Source organism: Chelon labrosus (genome assembly GCF_963514085.1).
Source record: "Chelon labrosus genome assembly, chromosome: 7".
NCBI lineage: Eukaryota > Metazoa > Chordata > Actinopteri > Mugiliformes > Mugilidae > Chelon > Chelon labrosus.
In genome coordinates this window covers 18,533,195-18,557,969 of record NC_140343.1, presented here as the reverse complement: position 1 = coordinate 18,557,969, position 24,775 = coordinate 18,533,195, and the positions used below count along the sequence as shown (strand labels likewise).

The window sequence follows — 24,775 nt, the reverse complement described above, 5'->3', positions numbered from 1 at the left end:
AAGTCCATTTGGCTTTTTAAACCTTTTTTGGATAAAACGGGAAAAACGGAATCGTCCCGTATTTAGAAACAAAGGTACGCGTCCCGTATTGAGCTGAAACGGGACGCACTTTTGTCCCGTATTACCGTGAGAATCAAAAATAGTGTGTAAAATGTCAATGATATAATGAATAACAGGGCGATTTAAATGAAAATTTACGATAAACTTATTACCAGGCCGTCTCCTGCTCTGTGACCAATGAGATGACGGCAGGAATCCCGCTCATCTCATTGGTCGAGGTACTGTCGCTTGCGAAGACGATACCGGAAGACAACAAAGCAACAACTTTTCCTCACTTTTCCTTTCTGTTTTCACTTTTCTTATTGCACTATTACAAGAGGAATGTTCTGCTTCTTGTTGTTTTACATTCATTTATACAGTTTTAAGTTAAGCAGGACAGGTTTCTGTTTAAGAAATATCTTTAAAATAAAGTTGAATAATAATTTGTTTTCCATTTGTTCATATCACTCAAAAATATGCATCCAGTTAAATTAAGGTTTGAGTCAAATAATTAAAAAATCGTTTCACACACACAAAAAAGGGCTAAAAAAAAAAACCTCACCACGCCTGGAAGGGGCAATTGGGTCTGCCGGTCCTGCCAATGAGGTGTCCCTTATTTATTTTTCAGGGAGTTGGCAACCCTACTCCTATTGGATAATTACTGCATGGGCGATTATCTTTCAGCTGGCAACAAGTTATTTAACCCCATCTGATGCAATGAGTAGCTTCTCATTTCTTAAACAACCATGTAGAAACACACATCCCATGGTTGTGGAAAAGATGTTAGTCTGTTTGAGAAGGGACAAATCTTTGGCATGCATCAAGCAGAGAAAACATCTAAGAAGACTGTAGAAACTAAAATTGTCCAACGCATTATTAAAAACTGGAAGGATGGTGGGGAACCATTGTCTTCAAGGAAGAAATGTGAAGGGATTGGGACTGAACAGCTGTGTAGCCTTAAGAAAACCACTAATCAGTGAGGCTAACTGGCTTCAATTTGCCAGGGAACATAAAGATTGGACTCTGGAGCAATGGAAGAAGGTCATGTGGTCTGATGAGTCCAGATTTACCCTGTTCCAGAGTGATGGGGGCATCAGGGTAAGAAGAGAGGCAGATGAAGTGATGCACCCATCATGCCTAGTGTCTACTGTACAAGCCTGTGGGGGCAGTGCTATGATCTGGGGTTGCTGCAGTTGCTCAGGTCTAGGTTCAGCAACATTATGTGTCCAAAGAATGAGGTCAGCTGACTACCTGAATATACTGAATGACCAGGTTATTCCATCAATGGATTTTTTTCTTCCCTGATGGCACGGGCATATTCCAAGATGACAATGCCATGATTAAAATCAGGCTCAAATTGTGAAAGAGTGGTTCAGGGAGCATGAGACATTATTGTCACACATGGATTGGCCACCACAGAGTCCAGACCTTAACCCCATTGAGAATCTTTGGGATGTTCTGGAGAAGGCTTTGCGCTGTGGTCAGACTCTCCCATCATCAATACAAGATCTTGGTGAAAAATGAATGCAACACTGGATGGAAATAAATCTTGTGACATTGCAGGAGCTTATGGAAGCTGCCACAGCGAATGAAATTTTTTTTTTTTTGGTCAGGCAGTGTATATTATACTGTTATCGTAACTAAAAGTTACGCAGAAACATACAGTCCAGAACAACACTACTTGCAGCCTGTTTCGAAAAATATGCAAGAACCTAGACTGATTACAACATGTGTGACAAAATGATCAAATTATTGTACATTATGGTACTTTTGGCATCATTGACCGTATATTTTGCAGAAGGTAAAACTATCAAACAGGTACGACGATTATCTTACATCTGACAGAGTTAATTGCCATTGTTTGGGCTTCTAATGAAGCCATGTTTGGATAACAGATAACAGATCTCCAGACCAAATATGACTGTTTCATCAACTTGAGCATCTTGAGACATGAGAAAAGAGTTGAGAGAGGATGTCTAGTTTATACTGTTAATTATTTTAAAAAAATTACAACAGCTTGGTTTAAGTATCAGCTTGACACATGCAAAGCGTTAGCTTGCATGCAGACAAGGTATGACAAGCCGTTGTGCCTCTTTTGCTCTCCACGCAAACTGGTTTCCTTCTTGCATCCAAAGGCTGCTTAAATGTGAGTGGCCAATACTGAAATGCTTATACCCAGTGTCAGGCTGTATAATGGGGTAACACATGCATCCATGTATGGGGTTTCATGTTTAACAACCAGTCTTACAGTGTTAAATGGATAATGTTACAGATCTACTACCGCATATTACCCCTTCTTCATATGTATTATTCCAAATTATGTCACAAGGTGTAGCAGGAAGTTTGGACCCAAATGAAAGGCACAAGAGCAGGCATGAACAGGAGCCAAAAGAACTTTAAAGAAACTTACTTTGTTCATAACAAAAGGTGCCACAACTCTAAAGTAGGATAATACAAACCAGATTCAAGCAAAAAGTTAGTTCAACAGAAGTACCAAAAAAAACTGAGAAGAAACAAAGGGAAAGACACAACTATATATACTCACAGCTAGTGGGGTATCAAGGGACGGGTGAAACTAATAAGGGGAGGAGGGCAGGCGTGAGCAGTCACTCAGGAAGACCACAGTCACTCAACACCACAGTATGTCTTCATGATAGGGTCTAGATCTGTTTCAATGGAGAAAAAACGAAGAATTCCCACTTGTGCCACACATGGTGGCAGAAGGGACTGAAAACTCCCCTTTACTACATATTGATCCTTCAGATTTTATGAAGGTCTAAATACTTGTGCATGTCTCCCTGCCTGCCCTCACCCTGCAAGAAGGATTTATTCCGTGTAAAACAAGGGCACCTAGTGGCCACTACTAATAAAATAATTATGTGTCATTAACTCTTTCTGACTTTTTGGATTTCGTTGTAAGACAGTCATTCGGTCATGCTGTTTGATTATTAAATTCACATCTTTTGTGTAGCTAAGAATACCAATACCACATTTTATGCAAGTTGTGATCATGTGTACTATTGCAGTTAGCAGGTTAAACAGGTTAAAACCCAGCGGCTATGCGCACACAGGTCCCATCTTGCTACTCCTCGCAGTTTCACTTTCTCATCTAAACACAACAAATATGTTTACAAGAAACCGTCCTGCAGAAAATAGTCCATGCACATCAAATTAGTAAAGGAGAAATTAACTCTTCTTTCATTGTATATATTGTTCATGCGTTAATGTGTTCATGCAGATTTTAAAATATTCAAATTGACAATGGATTATTAACTAAAAACTAAATGAAGTTATGTAATATGTGAAAGACTAGATTACTTTATATCACATCAAGGAAATGGTACTGAATGAGTGGAGAACCTTCCTAACATATTACTGTGGAACTGGTTACAGTACATTAATGAGTCTTTCTTTGCAGTCATTACACAAAGCTTCTCTAAAAACAGGTCAAGGTGTTCCTAGTGTGCTGTGTTACTGTAAAATGAGTTTCAGTAAATGATCACAAATAGGACAATGCTAAAAAATGGTCTCTGTTAACGGGTCCCGTTTCTGATAAGACATTGGACTCCTAGTCCACTCAGACTCTTTGTGGGCGGAGCTTGGACAGCAGGGTGGGGATGGTGGTCGGGTTGCGAACATGTATGTAGTAGAGAGCAGCTCCTCCAGCCATGACAGTCAGGCTCAGCTTGATCAGGAAGCCAGTGGATGAACGCCGTTGTGCATCCAGCTGGAGGAGACAAGTTAAAAGATTACCCTCTGCATCTGGATTGCTGTAACGACTTAGACAATGTAGCAGACACAGCTCTCATTTCAGACCTGTCTGGTTTTTAGGGGCTGGTACATGCGGTCGAACTGGGTGAATATTGCTTTCCGGGCCCCTTCCCATTTCCCTGGTCCCTTCAGCCGGTACTGGTAGGCTGTGACTGGACCCCACATAATCCTCTTAAAGAGTGGGAAGTCTGTGAAGAAGAGCCAGAGGAGATTTGGCCGGACTCCAATGTCCTTAGCTAAGCCATCCATGTACTCAACAAAGTCCACATGCAGGGGTGTCAACTTTGACACCACAAAGCTGTAAGAGGGACAAGGCACAGTGGAAAGATTTCACTCACTGAATATTAATACCGCTGTGGTGCTGGTAAGTCTAACATTAAAGAATGGATCAAACACCTTTAAAATCATTGACACTTGCCTAAATAAAAGCCACTGAGCTGATTATTAGCTGGGTATAATTTGTTAAATCATAAAATGTTCCCATGTTTTTCGTACTTTTTCTCAATGTTCTTGGTGTCCTTCTCAACAGCCTTGATCATGGCCTGATTTGAGGGCAGCTTTGTATGTCCTGAATAGCAAAAAGACAGAACACTGGCTTTAACAGACTGACACATACTGTACAATGTTATTTACTCTATACCATTAATGTGCCTTTTTTTTTTTTTTTTTAAATCGCCAGCCTCACCTTTGAAGACACGGGTGACAAAGCGGGCCTGCATTTCAGCCTGAGGCATGATGGATCCATCAGAATGGATAAAACCCACAATTGCCAGAGTAGGATGCTCCAGGTTTGGAGGGAATACATGCTTGTACAGACCCACACGGTGTCCGGATTTGTAAATAGCCTTGTCTGGCAAGTAGGGGAAATCGTAGTTGTATCCTGTGGCGAACACAATCATATCCACCTGCAATAAAGGAGACACAAGAGGTTAAATTGTTCTTGAAGATAACGTGCATATGTATAGCACATGAGTTGATGTAGGTACAGTTCTCTAACATTTTCCACAGTGCTGCCATCCTCAAACTCCACGGTGGAGCTGCGGATCTCCTTCACATTTGGTTTGATGAGGACTGACCCAGACAAAATCTTAAAGGGCAGGTCATCATTGATCACTGGGATCTGACTGAAGAACCTGTTGAGGCATGAGGGAGATAGAGACATGGAGTGATTTAAATGGCGCCCACATCTTAGCAGACATACAGCTTTGCTGACACCTCCCTTAGTGTGTTCATCTGTCCATCCATTACCCATTAGTTTACTTTCACAGCTGATGTACTTGGATGTAGACTAGCAACCATTGCACACGCATTCATAAACACACTAAGACGTAGGAGACATTCAGTCTTTATGTGAGAGCTTACATTAACACAAACCATAATGCTACTCGAAGAGAAATACAAATATCTCACCTGTGTTTGGGTTTGAGGCCGTACATGGTGTGGTCATACATGGAGTTGACTTGTTTCTCACCGAGCCAGTTGAGAAAACGCATCGGCAGCAGTTTGAACATGATGTGGAAAAAGCGTGTGTTGAACATGTCCACCGGGAGGCCGTTGTCAGAAACCTGGCGGATGACCCAGGCACCGCTGCGAGTGCTGAGATACACCTGTAAGATGAGAGACTGCCATCGTCAAGTTCTTCATAGCTGAAGAAGTGAAGGTTGAGGACACACAAAAGCAACACGCACACTGGAATGAACGGTTTAATATGTTATTAAGGACTGAAAATAAACGAGGAAACTACCTGCTCTGCAACTCTACTACCCTCCACTGCGATATCACCCCCTGAGTTACCGATACCGATGACCACCACTCTCTTCCCGTACATGTCTTCAGGACCCTTGTAGTCCCAGCTGTGGGAATATTTCCCCTCAAACGTCTCAATTCCTGCAACACATCAGGAATTGATGTCATTTCAGATTGTTCCTCTTTACCTTAAGTCATCCTGTATCGTTACAAACATGCACCAGGCAGTAGCGTACAGCATTAATACCTGGGAAGTCTTCAAGTGGCAGGTTAGGATAGTTGAAGTGACCGGAGCAGCAGATAACTGCATCAAAGAGATGCTTTTCTTCCTGTCCATCTCTAGTCTCGGTGATCACTTCCCACTGACCGGTGCGAGAAAAGTCTGGTCTCTGTTTAACACTCTTCACTGAGGTCTAAGACATAAAAGATATATATCCCAGGTCAGACTATGCATATATTGTAATAACCATAATGTCTCTTTTTGTATCTTGTTACCTGGAAGCGAATGTGTTGCAGTATTTTGAAATGATCGGCATACATCCTGAAGTATTTCATGATTTTAGAGTGGTGCATGTAGTTGGGATAGTCAGCAGGGATGGGGAAGTCGCTGTAGCACATCATCTCCTTCCAGATGTTAATAGTGAGGGAACGGTAGATGCTGGCCCTGTTGGGCTCTGACACTTCCTACCGAGAAGAAGTTTCAAATGGTAGAGGTTAAGAACTGACAAAAGAAAATTAAAGGCCGGAAAACATAGCTGAAATAGAGTGGGGGAAAAAACATCTTATTTGGCGTTTTTCAAGAGCGAAAGTCTTGCCTTGAACTTCCACAGTCCGCCCATGTCATCACTGCTTTCAAAGCAGGTTGGCTCCATGCCCTCGTCCAGACAAGCCTTTATGCTGGTCAGACCGCAGGGGCCTGCCCCGATCACTGCGACTCTTTGCACCATGATGGAACTGCAGTACAAGGTGAAGCAGTGAGAGGAAGAAGTGATCATTGTTAGTACTGCTGTACTCTCACCTCCAGAATCTACCAAAACAGGCTTCATCTGACAGAGGAGAGCAAGTGCAGTTATCATCTAAGGACTTTGTTGTTCAGTTTTAGATGAACAACCATTTAAGATGCTTCAAGTACAGCTCACAGGTACAACAAAGAGTCCCTCAATGTGGCATCCTTGCACTGGCAGCGGTTACATATCATGATGGGACAGTTTATATTGAACTACCAGGTTTCTGTACAGTGACCCTTAATCAGAGATCCTGTCATAAAACTTCAGTTCCTAGAACCCAAATGAAGGCCAAAGGTGATTTTGCAGTGAGAGTGCTGAAACCAAGCGACCCTTTGGATGTAACTTGCAAAACCGCACCTGTGCATTCATATAAGTGTCTGTTGAAATCATCTCATTGACTTTCTCTTACCTGTTTTCTGCAGTTTTCACTGCAAATTTGCATTTCAAGGGTCAGTTTTATTTATTTTTTTTACTTTGCAACTGTGCAAAGTCAGTGCAAATGTGTTCATGCTTTCAATTATTTTATTTCTCTTGTTACTTGTTCTACATCTTTGTCAGTCACCTTTGAATTCTTACTGTTATGCAGTAATTGCTTTGGTGCATATGTGATAATCAGAGCCTTCAGTTGTCTTACTTTACATCTCACACATTCATATAGTAATAGCTATTAATGTATGTGCAATGAGACTATTTAACTATATATATATATATATATATAGAGAGAGATAGTATAACTATAGTTATCTATATTTAATAGAAAATTAGAGAGAGGCACACCCACTCTTCAGATGTTTAACAAGTTAACAGTGAAACTGTGTGCAAAGCATGCCAATTCAAAAAGAACAGAAACACAAGGTGCCGTTTTCTGCAGTGGAATCCAACCTAAGGAAAGCCTATCAGCTTTCTTTCTTACCTCGATCCTTGTGTGTTTGGTGGCTTTGTGTCCAGAAAGAGGGAAGAAAATCATCTGAGCATCGGCTTTTATAGCTACCCAGCCAGTGACCAATGGCACCATTTTTTCTCCTCCCCCTCCAATACAGGAATGAGAAATGTGCTCTGCGCGATCGATCAGAAAAAAATACTCCAAAACTTTGTTTAACTCCATAATACGCTGATTTATTTTAATGAAGAACCTTTTCTTTTTTTTTCTTTTCTTTTTTTTCTGCTGATGTACAGTTAATTTATAAAATACACTATATGTTTGTATGTGGTGGGCGGTCTCAGCTCTGATGAGTTAATAAAGAGACAGTTATCACCTGTTAGACGCGTTTGGCAACCCATGAAATCTTTGAACCGTGATTATCGGACTTTTTACCAGACCAATTAGTTTACCGTTGAAGTCTGTTATGTGATGTAATTAATAAAAACGGACCAAGCAGTGAAGCAGAGCCTGATGCCATCGGCAGTGTAAAGTATGGTGTGTTTTACAGTAGCTTTGCTGTGTTTGTGCAGAGACTGTATGTTACACTGCAACCAGCTGTTTGCATGGCGCGGCTTTGCTCTGATAAATCATTGACACGGAGGATGGATTAAGAGACGATGTGTCAGTGTGCATGCCTGGACTTTTATCAAAGTCGTAAAAGTAGATTAACCCCATTGTTATAATCCCTCGAAGATAAATGCGTTACTTGGAGCTGATGGTGTCTCTGCTCCATCAGTGCTTCATGACTGAATGTGCAGACCTTTATGTGGCTCGTTTAGAGGTTCCTCTCCTGTACTGTAAAATCGAATCGTTTTCCTCTTACAGTTCCCCAGAAATAATTTCCTTCAATCCGATTAGTTGGTTGTTGAGTGGATTATTAAGCACGTGCAGATTTCAAAATGGTGTGAACAAAACTCTCCTCACCAGTGCAGATGAATCACTGTGTTGTATTTCTGTCTTTGTGCTTGTTATAGGCCTTTGGATTAAATCTGTTTTGTTCTTCTATCCGGGCTTTTTTACTTTTTTCCGCTGCAGGAAACATAAAGAGTGGATGTTCTTTATCTGTCCAGTATTAATATTGAAGCCTCACTTTTCATTGCTGTTTTATGTAAGGTGACCTCGAGTGCTCTGAATTCTCACAAATAAAATGTACTATTATTATTGTTATATATGATAAAATGTACGATGAATTAAGCAAATTTTGAACCTATTACAGAGGTGACTGAGTGTTGCATTATTAACATAGGCCAGGCCTTCAGTTTGTTTATGGTGTCATTTTTATTGTTAATGTTTAGTGAAGTTTCAGATCCCTAACGGTGCACTTCAATGCAACACGATGACCTTTACCTCAGCCTCAAACGTGCCGAACCATCCATAAATTTTCTGACTTTTTTGTAAGTCGAGGTCAAAATAGTCACGGTCTAAGCAAAGCACCAGTCACCTCTCAGAGACAGATGATCTCCTGCATGTTTTGGTTCGGTCTCAGTGACTCCACAGAGAGAGGCTCAGACTTTGAGCACTGTCATCCTTGCGCTTCTTATACATTATTCTTTGTTTATCGACAATGCTGTTGCAAAAGCACAGTGTGCAAAAAAAGGTTCAAATGTATCAGAGGACAGTAGGCAGGTTGTCAGGGAGGGGTCAGATAATGGCGCAGAAAACATGAATCAAGGACAGAAAAGTTACAGGGACAGAGCGGGACAGACTTTGCCCAGCCTGATGGAAATTTCCACTACTGTCTCTGGCAGTGTAACCTGCAGTAGAGTCTGGCGGTAAGCATTGTAAGTTCAGTGTGTTTATCAATACAATACAGAAACTGTCACATTAAGAATCCTTACATTCATAAAGTCTTGAATTGCCTTAATAGTTAGTGGATTTTATAAATAGGCAAATAAAATGTAAGGTTCAGGAAGATGCTTTAAAGTTCTTTATGGCTTATTGGTTTTAGTTTGGTCTGTTTTAATATGAAATGGATAAACATTCCCACAGAACTTGCATTTATGATTTTATTTTGTCGAAAATATGTTTAGTATATTTTTTTTGTATGAATCAAATGAAAAAATATTGCTGGCATGATTTTTAAAGAAAAGGAGCTGAGCTGAAACTGTAGTGCTTGTTCAGTCCACTTATTGCTCAGCACGGGAGAGTGCATGGGACATTTTCAGACAACCCTGCGTTCAAAAAAAGTGCTTTCATCAGCTCAAAGCGAGGTCACTTTGCTAAAGCAACATTTCCTTTTACATCATGTGAAGTGCAGTCCTTATCAGCCCTGCAGTCCTGATTCAGATGTTGAGGACCAGAGGGAATTTCTCACAATCTGCACGTCAGCATGTCGTCAGTAAGGGAGGCGGTCACTGATGTGACAGCCAGCCTCAGGGTCTAAAAAGCTGCACTTTGTTGTCTTCATTTTATGTGAGGACACTTGTACTGTTTTGCTCATATACTACGTAGACATGAATACAAGATGACATCCAGATATTTTTTGTAATATATTGGTTTATTCATGCCGGAAACATACTACACATTCATGGTTTCTCAGAGTGTTTTTTTTTTTTTTTTTTTTTTTTGCTTCATTGTGCTTGAACTCTAACGATCCAGTGAAAAGACAAAGCAGTACAGACAGGTTCAGCTGATCTATATTCTGCCAGCGGTGTTCATACATTATGCAACTAATTTACAATAGCCTTTTAGATCCACTGTCAACTTAAGTTAAGGAATGTGAACCTCATTTCCTGTTGTGCGGAGGAAGGTACTATAAATATGTTGAGGGAGTGAAAGGTGTACACAGTGTGTGACTGTAATTCAGGATTCCTTTAAACCAGGGGTGTCAAAACCGGCCTGCTAGAGGGTCCAATCTTACCCGTGGGATGAATTTTCAAAGTGTGAAAATCACATTGTAGACATTAACTATAGTTTTTCAAATAAAACTACCTGCTATTCCTCATTTTTCCACTCGGGGTCGCACTATTTTAGTAAAAGTTGCAGACATAACACAACATTGAGGAGCAGAAATAAACAGTATATTTTTTTTGTATGAATCAAATGAAAAAATGTTGCTGGCATGATTTTTTAAAGAAAAGGAGCTGAGCTGAAACTGTAGTGCTTGTTCAGTCCACTTACTGCTCAGCATGGGACAGTGCATGGAACATTTTCAGACAACCCTGTGTTCAAAAAAAGTGCTTTCATCAGCTCATAATTTCAGAAATAAACAGCAGGTGGTGGCAATGTGCTGAAATTGCACTTTTTGCAGGTTGCTCATACAGTGTTTTGTAAAAGGATAGCTCATTAAATGTAAACATTTTCATATCGTAATTATACTTCTTTGCACTAAAACAAAGGGGAAAAGTGATTGTCATTTTATATATGGAGTTACTATTTTAATAATATGTTATGTTGCTTTAGGGTTTGACACCCCTGCTTTAAAATATATCTTGTAAAATAGTTGAACAAGTTGTTGTTGACAAATGTTTTAGTATTTAAATAGATGAGACGTAAAGATAGAATTCATTTCTTGACAGATGCAGCACGTTCAGACTGTTAGAGGACGGAGTTTGGACAGCAGAGTGGGGAGGGTGTCTGGGTTGCAAGAATGGAAGTGGTAGACGGCAGCTCCTCCAGCCATGAGGGTCAGGCTGAGCTTAACCAGGCGCCCAGCGGTGGAGGGCTCTTGGTCCACCGTCTGCAAGAGGTAAAGGGAAAATGTTGTCATTTGAACAACTTGCTACATGTTAAGACAATGCGGTGTGTTTAGCATTTCATGCAAGAGAGACAGCTTTGATTTCAGACCTTTCTGGTTTTTAGGGGCTGGTACATGCGGTCAAACTGGGTGAAGATTGCTTTGCGGGCCCCTTCCCATTTCCCTGGTCCCATCAGCCGGTACTGGTAGGCTGTGACCGGACCCCACAGGACTTTCTTAAACAGTGGGTAGTCTGTGAAGAAGAGCCAGGGGAGACTCGGACGCACCCCAATCTCTCCAGCGATATCGTCCATGTAGGAAACAAAGTCCACCTGCAGGGGTGTCAGCTTAGACACGATGTAGCTGTGGACATAAATTACACGTTAATGTTACGTGCAACACTCAAATAAATGCAGTGAAAGGTAAGAATTATGTTGGAATAAAGTCAACAGCTGTTTTTGGGTGAAAAATAAAAAAATTTGAACTAATCCAAACCACCTCTACTCAGTGCACTTAGCAACGCAATGCAAATGTATCATTAGAATTTAGTAAATGAATTATCAGAATTTTCAACTTGAAGCAGCATGTGTGTAAATGGTTTGAGGAAGTGTCGCTCTGTCCATGTCTTCCACAAAGATAAAACATAAAATGAGACAAGGTTGAGATTGAGACTATTTACTTTTTCTCAATGTCCTTGCTGTCATCATCCACAGCCTTGATCATGGCCTGGTTTGAGGGCAGCTTTTTCAGTCCTTAGAAATGAAGAACAAGAGACAGACCGTGACTATACTGAACTACGCCTGGACATGATCCTGATGGCAGGGGATGAACTGGCCGTGCGGTCTTACCTTTGAAGACGCGAGCGACCCAGCGGGCTTGAATTTCAGCCTGAGGCATGATGGCTCCAAGTGCGTGGATGAAACCCACAACTGCCAGAGTAGAATGCTCCAGGTTTGGAGGGAAAACGTGCTTGTACAGACCCACGCGGTGCCCAGATTTGTAAATAGCATCCTTTGGGAAGTAGGGGAAATCGTAGTTGTATCCTGTGGCGAACACAATGGTATCCACCTGTAAGAGGGAAAAGAGAAGGAATTAAATTGTACTTCCAAGTGAACTCTTGGGAACTTTCTAGAGGACACAATTTTCGGACCTTTTCCACAGTGCTGCCATCCTCAAACACCACGGTGGAGCCACGGATCTCCTTCACGTTTGGTTTGATCATGACTGATCCAGAAAGAATCTTTAAGGGCAGGTCATCATTGATCACCGGGATCTGACTGAAGAGCCTGTAGAGGTAGCACAAAGCGAGATTAAGATATTCTGATTCTGACTTGAGCAACAATGTGAGGAAGCCACACACTCGGGTTCCTGACAGCACCCACCTGTGTTTGGGTTTAAGAGCATACATGGTGTGGTCATACATGGCGTTGAGTTTCTTCTCTCCAAACCAGTTGAAGAAGCTCATTGGCAGAAGCTGGAACAGGATGTGGACAAAGCGTGTGTTGTACTTCATGTCCACTGGGAGGCCATTGTCAGAGACTTGACGGATGACCCAGGCGCCACGACGAGTGCTCATATACACCTGCCGGACGAGAGAGAAGAACAAAACTAAGCATGCATGAAACTCACAAATAAGTGTGATATCAAAAAGTACTAGAACAATCCGGATGACTTTTTTACCTGCTCTGCCACTCTGCTGCTCTCTGTAGCGATGTCCCCCCCTGAGTTACCGATACCGATGACCACCACTCTCTTCCCGTACATGTCTTCAGGACCCTTGTAGTCCCAGCTGTGGAAGTATTTCCCTTCAAACGTCTCAATTCCTGCAACACATCAGAATTTTGCTATCACATATCAGTCTCTTGTTTGTGTGTTGGAATCCTCTGAGCACGTGTGTGATGCATGAAAAACACGTGTTTACCAGGGAAGTCTTTGAGTGGCAAGTTAGGGTAGGTGTAGTGACCGGAGCAGCAGATAACTGCATCAAAGACGTGCCTCTCTTCTTGTCCGTCTCTATTCTCAGTGATCACTTCCCACTGACCAGTGCGAGAAAAGTCTGGTCTCTTTGTAACACTCTTCACTGAGGTCTAAGACATAAAGGCATGCACTTAAATGAAATAGTTTGTAGATGTCAGATATTAAGAAGCAAAAATAGCAGTAAAACAATAATTGTGAGCTGCATTCCCTTCCATGCTTTTCTGTCTGCCTTTTCTTTTTACCTGGTAGCGAATGTGCTGCAGCAGTTTGAAGTGTTCGGCATACATCCTGAAGTATTTTAAGATTTTAGAGTGGTGCATGTAGTTAGGGTAGTCAGCGGGGATGGGGAAGTCACTGTAGCACATCATCTCTTTGGAGATATTGATGGTAAGGGACCGGTAGATGCTGGCCCTGTTGGGCTCTGACACTTCCTGCAGCGGAACAGTCAAAAAAAGTAGTAGCCAATTATCACATGTATGATGCTGAGGGGTGGGATGGAAAACCCCAGTTTCATGTGAATAGCTTAGGGCGCATACAATAAAATGATTGCCAGCATTAAATGGTAACTTGCCTTGAACTTCCACAGTCCGCCCATGTCATCGCTGCTTTCAAAGCAGGTTGGCACCATGCCCTCTTCCAGACAAGCCTTCATGCTGGTCAGACCTGAGGGGCCTGCCCCGATCACTGCGACTCTTTGCACCATGGTGGAGCTGCAGAAGAACAGAGGAAAACATTTAATTTAAATAGGCTCTTTCACTAGACATCGCAATTCCAAATGTGTAACTTGGATTTTTTTTTTTTATCTGCCTAATGTGTAGAATATGATTGAAATAACATGTTTTCATGGTTTAGCTCAGTCTCGTTTTTAGCTCACGGAAAATGCCCTGGTAAGACTTTCAACTAGAACATGATAGGAATCTAAGACGGGGCACTGTTCACTCCAACTTGCATCAGATCAGTGAATTACTTAGAACTTGAAGCAATTCCTGGTAGCACACAACATAAAGCAATTAATGGTTTAGCCATTGTTTGTTTTACAGAAATCTTATGTGCTGACTTATCTACTCTGCCATAAAACGTGTGCAGTTCCTAGAAGCAGAAAGAAGAGCAAAGGTGATCTTACCGTTCTTTGAGAACACTAAAACTGGAATGACCTTGGTCGTTATTAGAGCGCAAAAATGTGCAAATCTGCCTATGATTAACAGTTCACAAGCTGTTCTACCTTTCTTGTGTTTTCCTTTAGCATGCTGCAGTTGCACATGCATACCCTACACAAGACATCTGACTTTTAAACTCTGAAATGACTAAAACAGGAGCCCTGTGCAGTAGAAAATGCCAGGAAGACAAGTGGCCTTTCAGTCTTACCTTGTTCCTTGGGGGTTCATTTAGTGTCCCTGTCAAGTGGGACGAGCATCACCAAAGCACCGACTTATATACATAGAAGGTAACTGAAGACCTGGAGTTACCTTTCTCTTTTTTTCTAGTCCTTCCCCAAAAAAAGGCAGATTGATCTGTGTGACCTGACTTTGACTAAAGTTCAGTTTGTGTTCTGAATTAATTTTGATGGGTTGAAGAGTACTGATAAGTGACTGAGTAACAATGATTAAAATCCATTATACACAGAGTCAGACAGATGAAGATTTGTTTCCCATTTAATTAAAAACCAACAGCAGTATTTAACAGCAGTTTCAAACCCAGTGAACACAACGCATTGCAATCACGTAAACATTACATACTGTTTCCACTAAATACATTAAGATGTATTAGAATCAAGTAAATACGACTGGAATACAGTATAATTTATAGTACATCACAATAGATCATGTGCAAAATGAGATAGAGATCTTTGAGAGTTGGGTAAATAAACAAAATGCATTTTCCTAATGGAGGCGTTTCTCAAACTGTGAATAAATATGCAACACACAATTGTCAATCATAACCAGAATTGCAATCAAATATAACAGGGTCAAAGCACTGCTGCAAATTTTTAACAAAAGACCCATTGCCCAAGTGAAGTATTCCCAGGTGATTTAGACCAGGAGTGCCGCTTGGCTGGTCCCAAGCAAGCTCCAAAGGGCATGGTATCCAATTGGTGTCATGGTAAAAGTAAAGCAACACTTGAGGAATCAGCATATTTACTTTTAAAGTACGTTTTAAAGTAACTAGTGCATGAAACTAGTAACCATTTGTTTCTTAGTGTATATAGAATTTTGGTGTTTCCTTGCTAACGGCTGTGTTTAGAGAATTCTCTGTTTTTTTCTTAGATGTTAATTGTTAATCTACCATGTCTCAGTGATGTTAGTGTAGTGTTTCTCAGTTCCCCCTAATGTGTCAACGTGGTCTGATCAGCCACTATATATGTGCCCCATTGTGTTCATTTATTAGGTCTGTTTTTTGAGTTCATTGCAGTCTGTTAGTTTTTCAGTTACAAGCTGAGATCTATTAATTTGACCTCTTTTATGGGCCCAAGAGTTTAAATAATTTATTGTAAATTACGTTTTTGCATTTTTGTTAAATAAAACCTTCTTTTTCCTTAAACCACCTGAGTATTTCCAACAAAGGTTCAAAAAAGGTATCAGGATATACCTGAGTATTCTCCTGCTTTGGCCAGCTCGGTCTCTCACAAGGGGTTACAATACCACGAGTGTCTGTTGACATGGTTACCAATCTGAATAACTCCCTTTTTGCTGCTGTGTGAAGTGAGTATCCAATCACCATACCTCAAAGGAGGGTAGAATAAAAAGGGCTGGGGTCGGCCGGGGTAACAGTGAAAGATAGCAGCTCAGTGTGGTGGCTCCCGGTGGCAGACATCCAAGCTTAAGAGGCTGTGGCAAGAAGGTGCATGCTGGCATCGCAGTGCCTCTCACATTCACAGCCTTTTTAGTGAAACTCGACAGATCCTGAACATGTGCCTTAGTGGTGGGTACATGTAGACGAGTACAGAGTAGACAGATGGCCTGTGGGGCGAATACTAGCATAGCGTGAACAGTGCAAGCCTCACAACAGAGCCAGAGATGGGCTAGTAAGTTTAGCAGCAGAGGACCAGGAGGAATTTTAGCCTTCTTAGTTCTTCTATTCAAATGTTGTTATGCTTTAAAATCACTGAAAAACTACTTAGATATTATATGATGTGGATTCAGATCTAGGAGACCCTTGCTGTGAACTGGGCATGAATGAAAATATTCAGATGTATTTACACCAAAATCTGCACATTAACTCACGAACTCATCCTTGACAACTGTGTATCATCTCTCAGTTGGAGATTTAAGTTTCACCTTTTCATCTGCAATGGTGTCCAGAAGCAGTTCAGATGTAATAATAATAATAGTACTAATAAATGTAAATGGAATAAAAGCATGGTGCTTGGAGCCCCACAAGTCTTTTGGACATAACTTTACTGTCAAGCAAATTTAGACTGGTGAGAAAAAAGGTAATGGAATAAAAAAACTTGCAAGCTGCCATATCAGTCGCTCTGACTGGGAAGATCTCTGGACAGTTATTGCAGAATAAGGGCACAGTATCCAAAGTCAACAGTGGGAACAGTCTTAAGTAGCTGTGGCTCGTCTCAGATACCTGAATCTGGTTCAGACCAACCTCCACATAAAATGTCCCACAGTCAAAAATCTCTCAGAAAGTCAAGTACAATATTTGTAAAAACTACACAGACACAAGTCATGTTTTAAATGCATTTACACGGAAATCAAATATTCACATTCATGTATAATGAAAAGACTTATGGACAAGTTAATAACAGGTCAGCAAATTAAGATCCTTCTGATGTCCGGCAGTGCTCAAATGTTTAAACCTGTTCAGTTTTCTGCTCTTTCCTGGCACAGTGACCCGACCACACACACACACACCAACATAGCAGCCAAAGGCATGCAGCGAAGACGTCAACAGTGAATGAATGGATCAGGTGCCACAGGAGACACATGCACAACATCATTTGCTTCTCTTAAAATCTCTTCAGAACCACTGCAACTCCATTTTTTGGAAAAAAACAGTATTAGCAACTGTGCTCATCCCATACAAATCTTATGACAGGAAAGTAAAGATTTAAGATGCCGTTCCACTGCATTTACGCAAAGCTTTTTTTTTTTCTAAAAGACACATAGTTCAACCCGAAGTCCCACACCACCCAAAGTCTTTTGTTCGGGTGTGACGCAGCAAACGTCAAACATACACCCAGGTTATGGGTCATCCACTGGCGTCATTTAAAGTTTAAATGTAATTGTTGGAACTCAGCCTGGAACCCTTCGTCTCTGTGCGCGGAGAAGTGGAAAAGGATTAACCATCAAACATGCTGCTTTCAGGAAATAGCAAAAACATCCTCAGGACCACATGTTTATGATTAAACACGGGTAAAAATAAGATGATCTTGACGGATGCGTGACTTAAGCCACACGTCTCAGCGTACGGTGGCCCAAACGGTGACATTTGTGACTCTTCACAGATATTCAGAAGCAGTTCAGCAGGTCACTCCATCTTCAAATATTGACCAACGCTTTTCAACAGTTGGCTGTTAATCCCTTTACAGATTTATTTACTTTGTGAATATTGAACTGAAAAGTAGTACACCATTTAAAATATTAGAAAAAAATTAAATTTAAATCACAGGAAGAATTGTACGTCATACTGAGTGAAAATACAGCATAAATATATTATGAACTGAGGAATGTACAATATTAAAGTACAAGACTTGTTTTTGTACGGATCAACTTTATCTTCATTCATTCTTGTCACATAGCAGGTTACAAAACAATAGGCTACGTAATGATCGCTGGTCCATGAACCTTGGCAGCAAACCAATTTATTGTGTAACACATTAAACAAGGTGTCCTCAATGACCCAAACTTGATGCCATGCTGCTGATATTTCAAATGACCTGCATACATTTGAAACGTGCGCTGATCATATTCATCCTTGTCTGTAAGGCTAAAATTATTGCTCCCCACAAAAAAATAATAATAATTCAAAACAGTAAAATGCCAGCATATTCAGGAATGATTTCACAGTAGGAATTAAGAGTTCAAAAGAAACATTTCAGGTGATTTTTGTTTTTTGTTTTTTTGGGGCTAAACCTAAAGCCTCACCTCGATTCTTGTTTTCAGACATAAACTTCGGTTGTAATTTAAACACATTTCAGGTATTTAATTTTGCTTCCCCCGCCAAAACTTTACGTATAACATCTCATTCCATTCCTAAAACTCACAAATTAACAGCTATCAGATCGTCGAAAACTCATCAAATGTTAAAGAATAATCGTTGTATCAGAGCAGAGCTTGATCTTGACTCTAAAGTGTCACCACTAGATTCAAATTTTCTGTTGTATTACAGTAAAGAGCTTTAATTTTGGACGAGAAAACAGAAAACACAATGCAACGCTATCTCTACTCAGTGTGTGAATGAAGAGTTTTGTGTGAAAACATTTGTTTTGCAGTTTTTTTTCCTCTTCAAATATTCTTTTTTTTAGCATTTAAAGTGAACACATGTGACACATCAAGTGAAAGTGACTGAAAACTGTAAACATGCATCATATATTTAAAACGGCACATCCATAACTAACTGACTATTGCGTGAACCCAAACTGTGGTTATTTTTTGGCAGTTTTTTCCAGGTCACATTTCGTGAATATTTCTTTACAAGGAAGATGTAAATATACAGTATGTAACACTGTACTTAATAAGGCTCAAGTCCATTTTATATGCAGCGATCTTTTCCAATACAGACACACATACATACAGTGAAGTTTGCCAGCACTTCACTGAGTCAGTTTTGTACTATGAACTTTTTAAATAAATACATGGTGTGATAAAAACAGTAATTCAGTGAGAAAATTTAAAACCTATATACTGTATACCTATCTGATATGACGAGCATGTAAAGCAATTGCAGTAGGAGATTTGTGTTGACGACCTGATAACATTATGGTTAAGTGCATGTAATCCATCAGAGCTGATTAGTTATCAGTCACATGTGATGTTCTGGTTAATTATTAATGAAACAGCGACTGTATCAAAGACAAAACAATCATACTGTCAAATAAATCAGTGAAACAGACTCTGAGAACACCAACCTAATATCAATTGGTTTCTAGAAATGGTCCTATAGCAGGTGGGTTAGGTGTCGACACATGGATTAGTTTTCTCCCATGAACCTTTCTTCTTTCCTTGAATCTTTCTCGCATGCGTTTATAAGGCCTATTCAAATCCCAACTGTTGACTACAGGTGTTACGAGATATTTCAACAGGAAGACGTAGAACTAACCAAAATATAAATAGGAATTATGCAGATTTCTTTCATTTACTTTTATATTATAGTTTCACATTTACTGCATATAACTGTTTGATTATGCATTAATTGATAAACCATAAATCCCGTAGTTTCAACCTAGTTGCTCATTCATTCATTCATTATTTTTTCAAAGTACATAATTCACATGAATTATTTAAGTTTTCCTCCATGCTGTAATATTACAGATGACTGGGCAAAGCTCAAGGACTGCACTTAATATTTCCTTAGAAACAGTGGTTGTAGTTTCAAGTGGCAGTCTCAGTTTAATTCTCTTTGGTGACACCTATGGGGATAAATCGTAATTGCAGGTGTGCTGCAGATGTAATTTTTAGTTCCTAATGCTGTGAATGACAACTTTCTAGTGATTCATAGGCTCAGTCATCATTGTGTTGCCTTAGTAATGTTAGTGGGTTTTAATAGTGACACCAACTTTTTGGATTGCTACTTTTAATACTGTCCTGTAGCCAAACAACCGCTACTGCTAGGACAGAGTTGACTTTATCCTTGAATCACACCAGTGAGATGACTTCTGGAGGTAACGTGATCAGATCTGTCCCCTTTGGTCTGCTGTGATTAAAATCCTGTACTACTGATTGTAAACTAGTTGATACTAAAATATTTGGGGTGGAGGTGGATTTAAGCTAAATGTGTTTGATAGAGAGCTCCCCCTCTAGTCAAACGATGATTTCTCTTGTATATCAGTCTAAAAGAGAAAAAGGTGTGCAGGCACACTTACAATCAAGATATAAACCACCATGTCTCCTCCGCCTTCAGTCTTTAACATTAAGCTAACTGTCCTAGCAGCCCTTGCAGGGTTTGAGGAGAAAGCCACAGTATCTCCACCAGGTTGTACTGGCAGTAGCCCATCCAGAACCCAAAGATCACATCGGTCACATTGTGCCTGCCTAGAAGCACTCGGCTCAGCCCCATCAGGACCACCCAAAACAGGACCAAGACCCTCAGTGGGGCAGCCAGCACAAGGTGAGCCAGCAGGAACCGCCCACACATGGCAGCACGAGTGGCATGGCCAGAGGGGAAGGAGTAGCGGTCCACAGAAAAGGTGGCAAACATGTCCATGCGGTTATGTGCCGGCCTACGCCGACGCACCACCGCTTTAACAATGCCAACCAGGATGAGGTCCAGCAGGAGGCCTGCAGGGGATACAGACGAAGGAGGAGATGTGTTATAATGTGCCAAAAAAATGCAGCCACGTTAAAGCAAAGTTTGTTAAAACCGTGTTAAAAAAAAAAAAAAAAAGAGGTACTATTTTTTGTTTTGGCACCATCTGGTGTTAGTATTAAGACATAAGCAGTAACAACATTGATAAGAACCGAATGTGTAAGGTAAACTGTTCATGAACAGAAATTAAAGAGGTTTATAAAGTGGATCAGTCAGTGGATAAAGTCAATATTTATCAATCTTGCCTAGATCGTTCAGTATTTGCTTTTAGAGGTTTATTGTTATTTGATCTGAGATAATAAAATTGAAAACTGGAGAATACACTTCCTCAGTTACCCAGCATTATGACAAAGCAGACTGAAGCAGATAGACAAGCAGTGGCCAAGAAACTGAAGACACATACACACATAACAGACAGTTATCAGTGACATGGAGTATGGTGTGAACCTGCAAATGTTCCTGTTTTTGTAATTTTCACCACAATGAGCCAACAAATGTATCCAGTTTGATGCCAGTGAAAGAAATAGCACGGATTAAAGGAATCTATGCAGTTTGTAAGTGTCTCTGCACCCAAAGAGATTTAATGTTAACAGCTCCCTATAGCTGCAGTGCTGAAATATTAATGCAACAGTCAAGTGGCATTCATCCAATCATCTATAGTCAGTGTACGAGCCATTATGGTGGCCAGGAGGACCCCAGTTTGGAGAGGCAGCCAGGAGCTATTATATTGATCTATGCTCTTCAAAGTCACAATAATCCACTGACATCTAATTTTAAGCACTGCCAAGAGGACAACAGCCAGAAACTCCCACACTGAGATTCAAAACCACTTTCTATGAAGCTTAAGGGGGACATCATGAAGGGTTTGACCATCTTTATATACAGTCAGTGTCCGGTTAAGTCATAAACTGTTAGTTCAGATAGACATTAATGTCACAGAGTGGTAGCCAAGCAATTCCCATGTTCTGCAAGTAACGCTGCTGTTGTGACAGACAGCAACGTAATGGTTTCAGATTCACGTTTGAAAAGGCTGCCCGATGAGGAGGTACAATGGTCATAATACTGTATACAATGCAAACCTATACTGATTGAGAGTTTTTTTGATGGGCCTTGTTTTAGACCGCAGTTCATTGCTAGGCATCGGTGCTGGTGCTCCTATCTGCTTCCAAATTGGAGGCATTCTGACCTCCACCTACTAAGTAATGTACTAACTATAGATAAGTGCGTCTTACAACCCAACTTTAAAGCATAGCTAAACTTAGTTACCACTTTAATACCACCTAAAAACAGCCTTCTGGGTATTAACTGAGATCTAGCTTAACCTGTAAGAGCAGAGGATGCTGCTTCCTCTCCGACATCATGCATTTAGGTGGGACGACTGGTAAATATTAAATGATCACTGAAAGATTTTAGGGGTTTAACACATTATTTATCTTTTAACCGTAGGGAAAGTTTCACTTCTGCAGATTTAGCATTTTGAAACTTGCCCATCACACTTTGATTTTTCAACATGCACGAATAAACAAAGTCTACACCTTTGTATCAAGCAAAACCACAATGACACACACTCAGTGGCCATCTCATTAGGTGCACCTTGCTGGGACTTTGTGGCGTAGATTCAACAAGGAGCTGGAAACATTCCTTTGAGAGTTTAGTCCATGTTGACATGATAACTTCAGACCACTGCTGCAACTCCTGCTTTACCACATATCCCATAGGTACTCTATTTATTACACAGCAACATTGTGAGCTTAATTTACTTTTACTATTTGTGCACACGTGTTTAAATTCTGATGTAATCAAAGTAAGAGCTGCAGTACCATTCATAAATCAATCTACAGTCCATAGACAGGCCTAAGATATGTCTTATTACATTACAGAATACTCTGGTCTACAATATGCTGCAGCTCACTTTTCTGAAAAGGCTCAATCCTACCTCATCTCTTCATCCTAATATACGCTAATCAGCCACAACATTATAACCACCTTCCTAATGTTGTGTAGGTCTCCGCTGTGCCTCCAAAACAGTTGTTTCACCAGAGAATGGACATGGACCTTCTGAGGGTGTCCTGTGGTGTCTGGCAACATAATGTTGTTAGTGGGGACCTTTGGGTCCTGTGGGTTGAGGGGAGGGTCCTCTGTGGATCATCCCACAGACACTTGATCAGTTTGGGATCTAGTGAATATGGAGGCCAGGTCAACACCTTGTGCCGTGTTTCATGTTTTTTTTAGTTGTTCCTAAATTGTTTTTGTGTGTGTGTCTGTGTGAGGCTGCATCCTGCTGGGGATGGCTGCTGCCATCAACAAGTGTCATTGCTATGGGGTGGGGGTGCCTGGTCTGGTCTAGGTGGGTGGTACAAGTCTAAGTAACATTCACATGAATGCCAGGTCTAAACGTTTCTTGGCAGAATATTGCATTGTCACAAGATGGTCAATGTTATTTACCTGTCCTGTCAGTGGTCATAATATTATGCCTGATCACTGTATATTTTCCTGATGTGGCTTCGGTCAGGCAGACACACTCTGAAGGCACAGCTATCCATTCATCATGCGAATGCAGAGTCCGAAGCATTCACCTGTTTTTCCAGTCACCTGTTTCACCAGCTGATCTGTAAGCTGCCTTACACAGGTATGGAAAACATATCACAGGAGATGTTGAGCACCGTGTAGAGTAGATTAAAGCAAGAGAGCATGAGCAGGAAAGATGAAATCAGAGAGACGGAGGTAGACCAGGATGAAGGACAGGTGACATCTACAGGTGAGAGTCTGCAGCCCAGATGAAGGAAATGAACAGAAATGATTATGGGGACTTTTCTTTAAGAGGAAGTGCAGTATAAAACCAGGACCAGCTGCAGAAGGCAACCGCAGAAGATATAGAGTGACAACAAATAGCAGAGTTGATTTACCCATGAACAGGTTGAGCATAACTTCCTGTCCTGCAGCGCTGTCGCTCTTGTACATACTGTAGGCGGTGCCAGCCAGCCACGGGATGCCATGTCCCGATATCTCTATGAGTTTCATTAACGGACGCACGCTGCCCCAGGACGAGTCCTCAAAGGCGCACACCCCCATGCGCTTGGACAGCCACAGGTCGATGGCGAGCAAGGAGTCGAGCGCTACGCGGATGAAGGAAGGGTTGAGCCGTATGCCGTCTTCTTCAGGTGCCCCCTGGCCGCTCGCTGAGCCCGTGGAGGAGTTGGAGCCCCTGCGTCTGCTGGGGCTCTCCGAGGCTCGGAGACGGGCCGTGTTCGGGTCGGAGCCCTGCCGCGGGAGGTGTGGCGGTGAAGACCGGTTCAGCGGCTTCGTCAACGACATGAACTCGAAGCGGCCGTTGGAGCTGCCGAGCACCGGGCTTCCTCCGCTGCTGCTGCGACCGGGGCTTTTGGCTTTAGGAGAAGGCATGTTGTCCGTTATCTACCGACGAAGACAGTTATGTGTGATGTAGCGGCACCGCAGTGCTAAGTCGTCTGCAGTACTGTGCGGCGTTTCGCTCTCTTAGTTCATCTGCTGTACGCTTTACAATTCATATCACGTCCGGGTACCTTGAACCAAATCGCCATCTTTGTTGTTCTTGTCGCAAAGCAACCTGGGAAATTGTGTTTTGCTGAAATCAAACTACACATTACTAATAATATGATATACTAATGCATACTAACTTGTCATTTCAAGATGTAAATCCTTAAAAATCCTTAATTTCTTTAAGATATATATTTTTTTAATTACAGAAAAACAAGATAAATCGTTAATAATAAGAATAATAAGAAAACCTTTAATAGTCCCACAATGGGGAAATTGCAGTTTGCAACAGCATACAGAAATGACAGAGATAGAACAGATAATAGACATATTGCACAGACTGGTGTTATTACACCATAAGGTATAGTCCTACACCTAATATTGCACATATTAGGAGTGCTCGCCATGGAGCCTAACAGCAGCACGAAGAGAGTAAGAAAGAAGATGCAACAAAAGACATATATATTTTTATAAATTTCAACAAAAATAACAAAAGATTCGTTTGTGAACACATCTTTCTTGTGAGACACCGTATAGACAACAGTCGTTCACTTTTTTTGTACTGTACATTTATTCTTTCATTCATCTTCTTTAACCGCTTGTCCTGTGAGGGGTCGCGGGGGGGGTGGAGCCTATCCCAGGACAAGA

The 24,775-nt window shown here is 41.1% G+C and overlaps 2 protein-coding genes across 2 annotated transcripts; both read right to left on the bottom strand.

Annotated features, from left to right (window-relative positions):
• Window positions 1-3,547: 3,547 nt before the first annotated feature.
• Window positions 3,548-14,128, bottom strand: LOC311491175 (uncharacterized protein). The gene is made up of 20 exons (XM_084549033.1): window positions 13,710-14,128; window positions 13,381-13,569; window positions 13,083-13,248; window positions 12,842-12,984; window positions 12,544-12,743; window positions 12,312-12,447; window positions 12,010-12,229; window positions 11,841-11,913; window positions 11,272-11,524; window positions 11,021-11,164; window positions 6,372-6,632; window positions 6,052-6,240; window positions 5,804-5,969; window positions 5,555-5,697; window positions 5,221-5,417; window positions 4,808-4,943; window positions 4,496-4,715; window positions 4,306-4,378; window positions 3,856-4,108; window positions 3,548-3,766 (listed from the first exon to the last, which is right to left on the bottom strand). Exons 1-20 carry the CDS (start codon window positions 13,839-13,841, stop codon window positions 3,617-3,619), a joined length of 3,444 nt encoding a protein of 1,147 aa, XP_084405159.1. The 5' UTR covers window positions 13,842-14,128; the 3' UTR covers window positions 3,548-3,616.
• Window positions 14,129-15,633: 1,505 nt separating this feature from the next.
• plpp6 (phospholipid phosphatase 6) lies at window positions 15,634-24,663 on the bottom strand. The gene is made up of 2 exons (XM_084548805.1): window positions 23,518-24,663; window positions 15,634-20,583 (listed from the first exon to the last, which is right to left on the bottom strand). Exons 1-2 carry the CDS (start codon window positions 24,011-24,013, stop codon window positions 20,216-20,218), a joined length of 864 nt encoding a protein of 287 aa, XP_084404931.1. The 5' UTR covers window positions 24,014-24,663; the 3' UTR covers window positions 15,634-20,215.
• Between the last annotated feature and the right edge of the window lie 112 nt (window positions 24,664-24,775).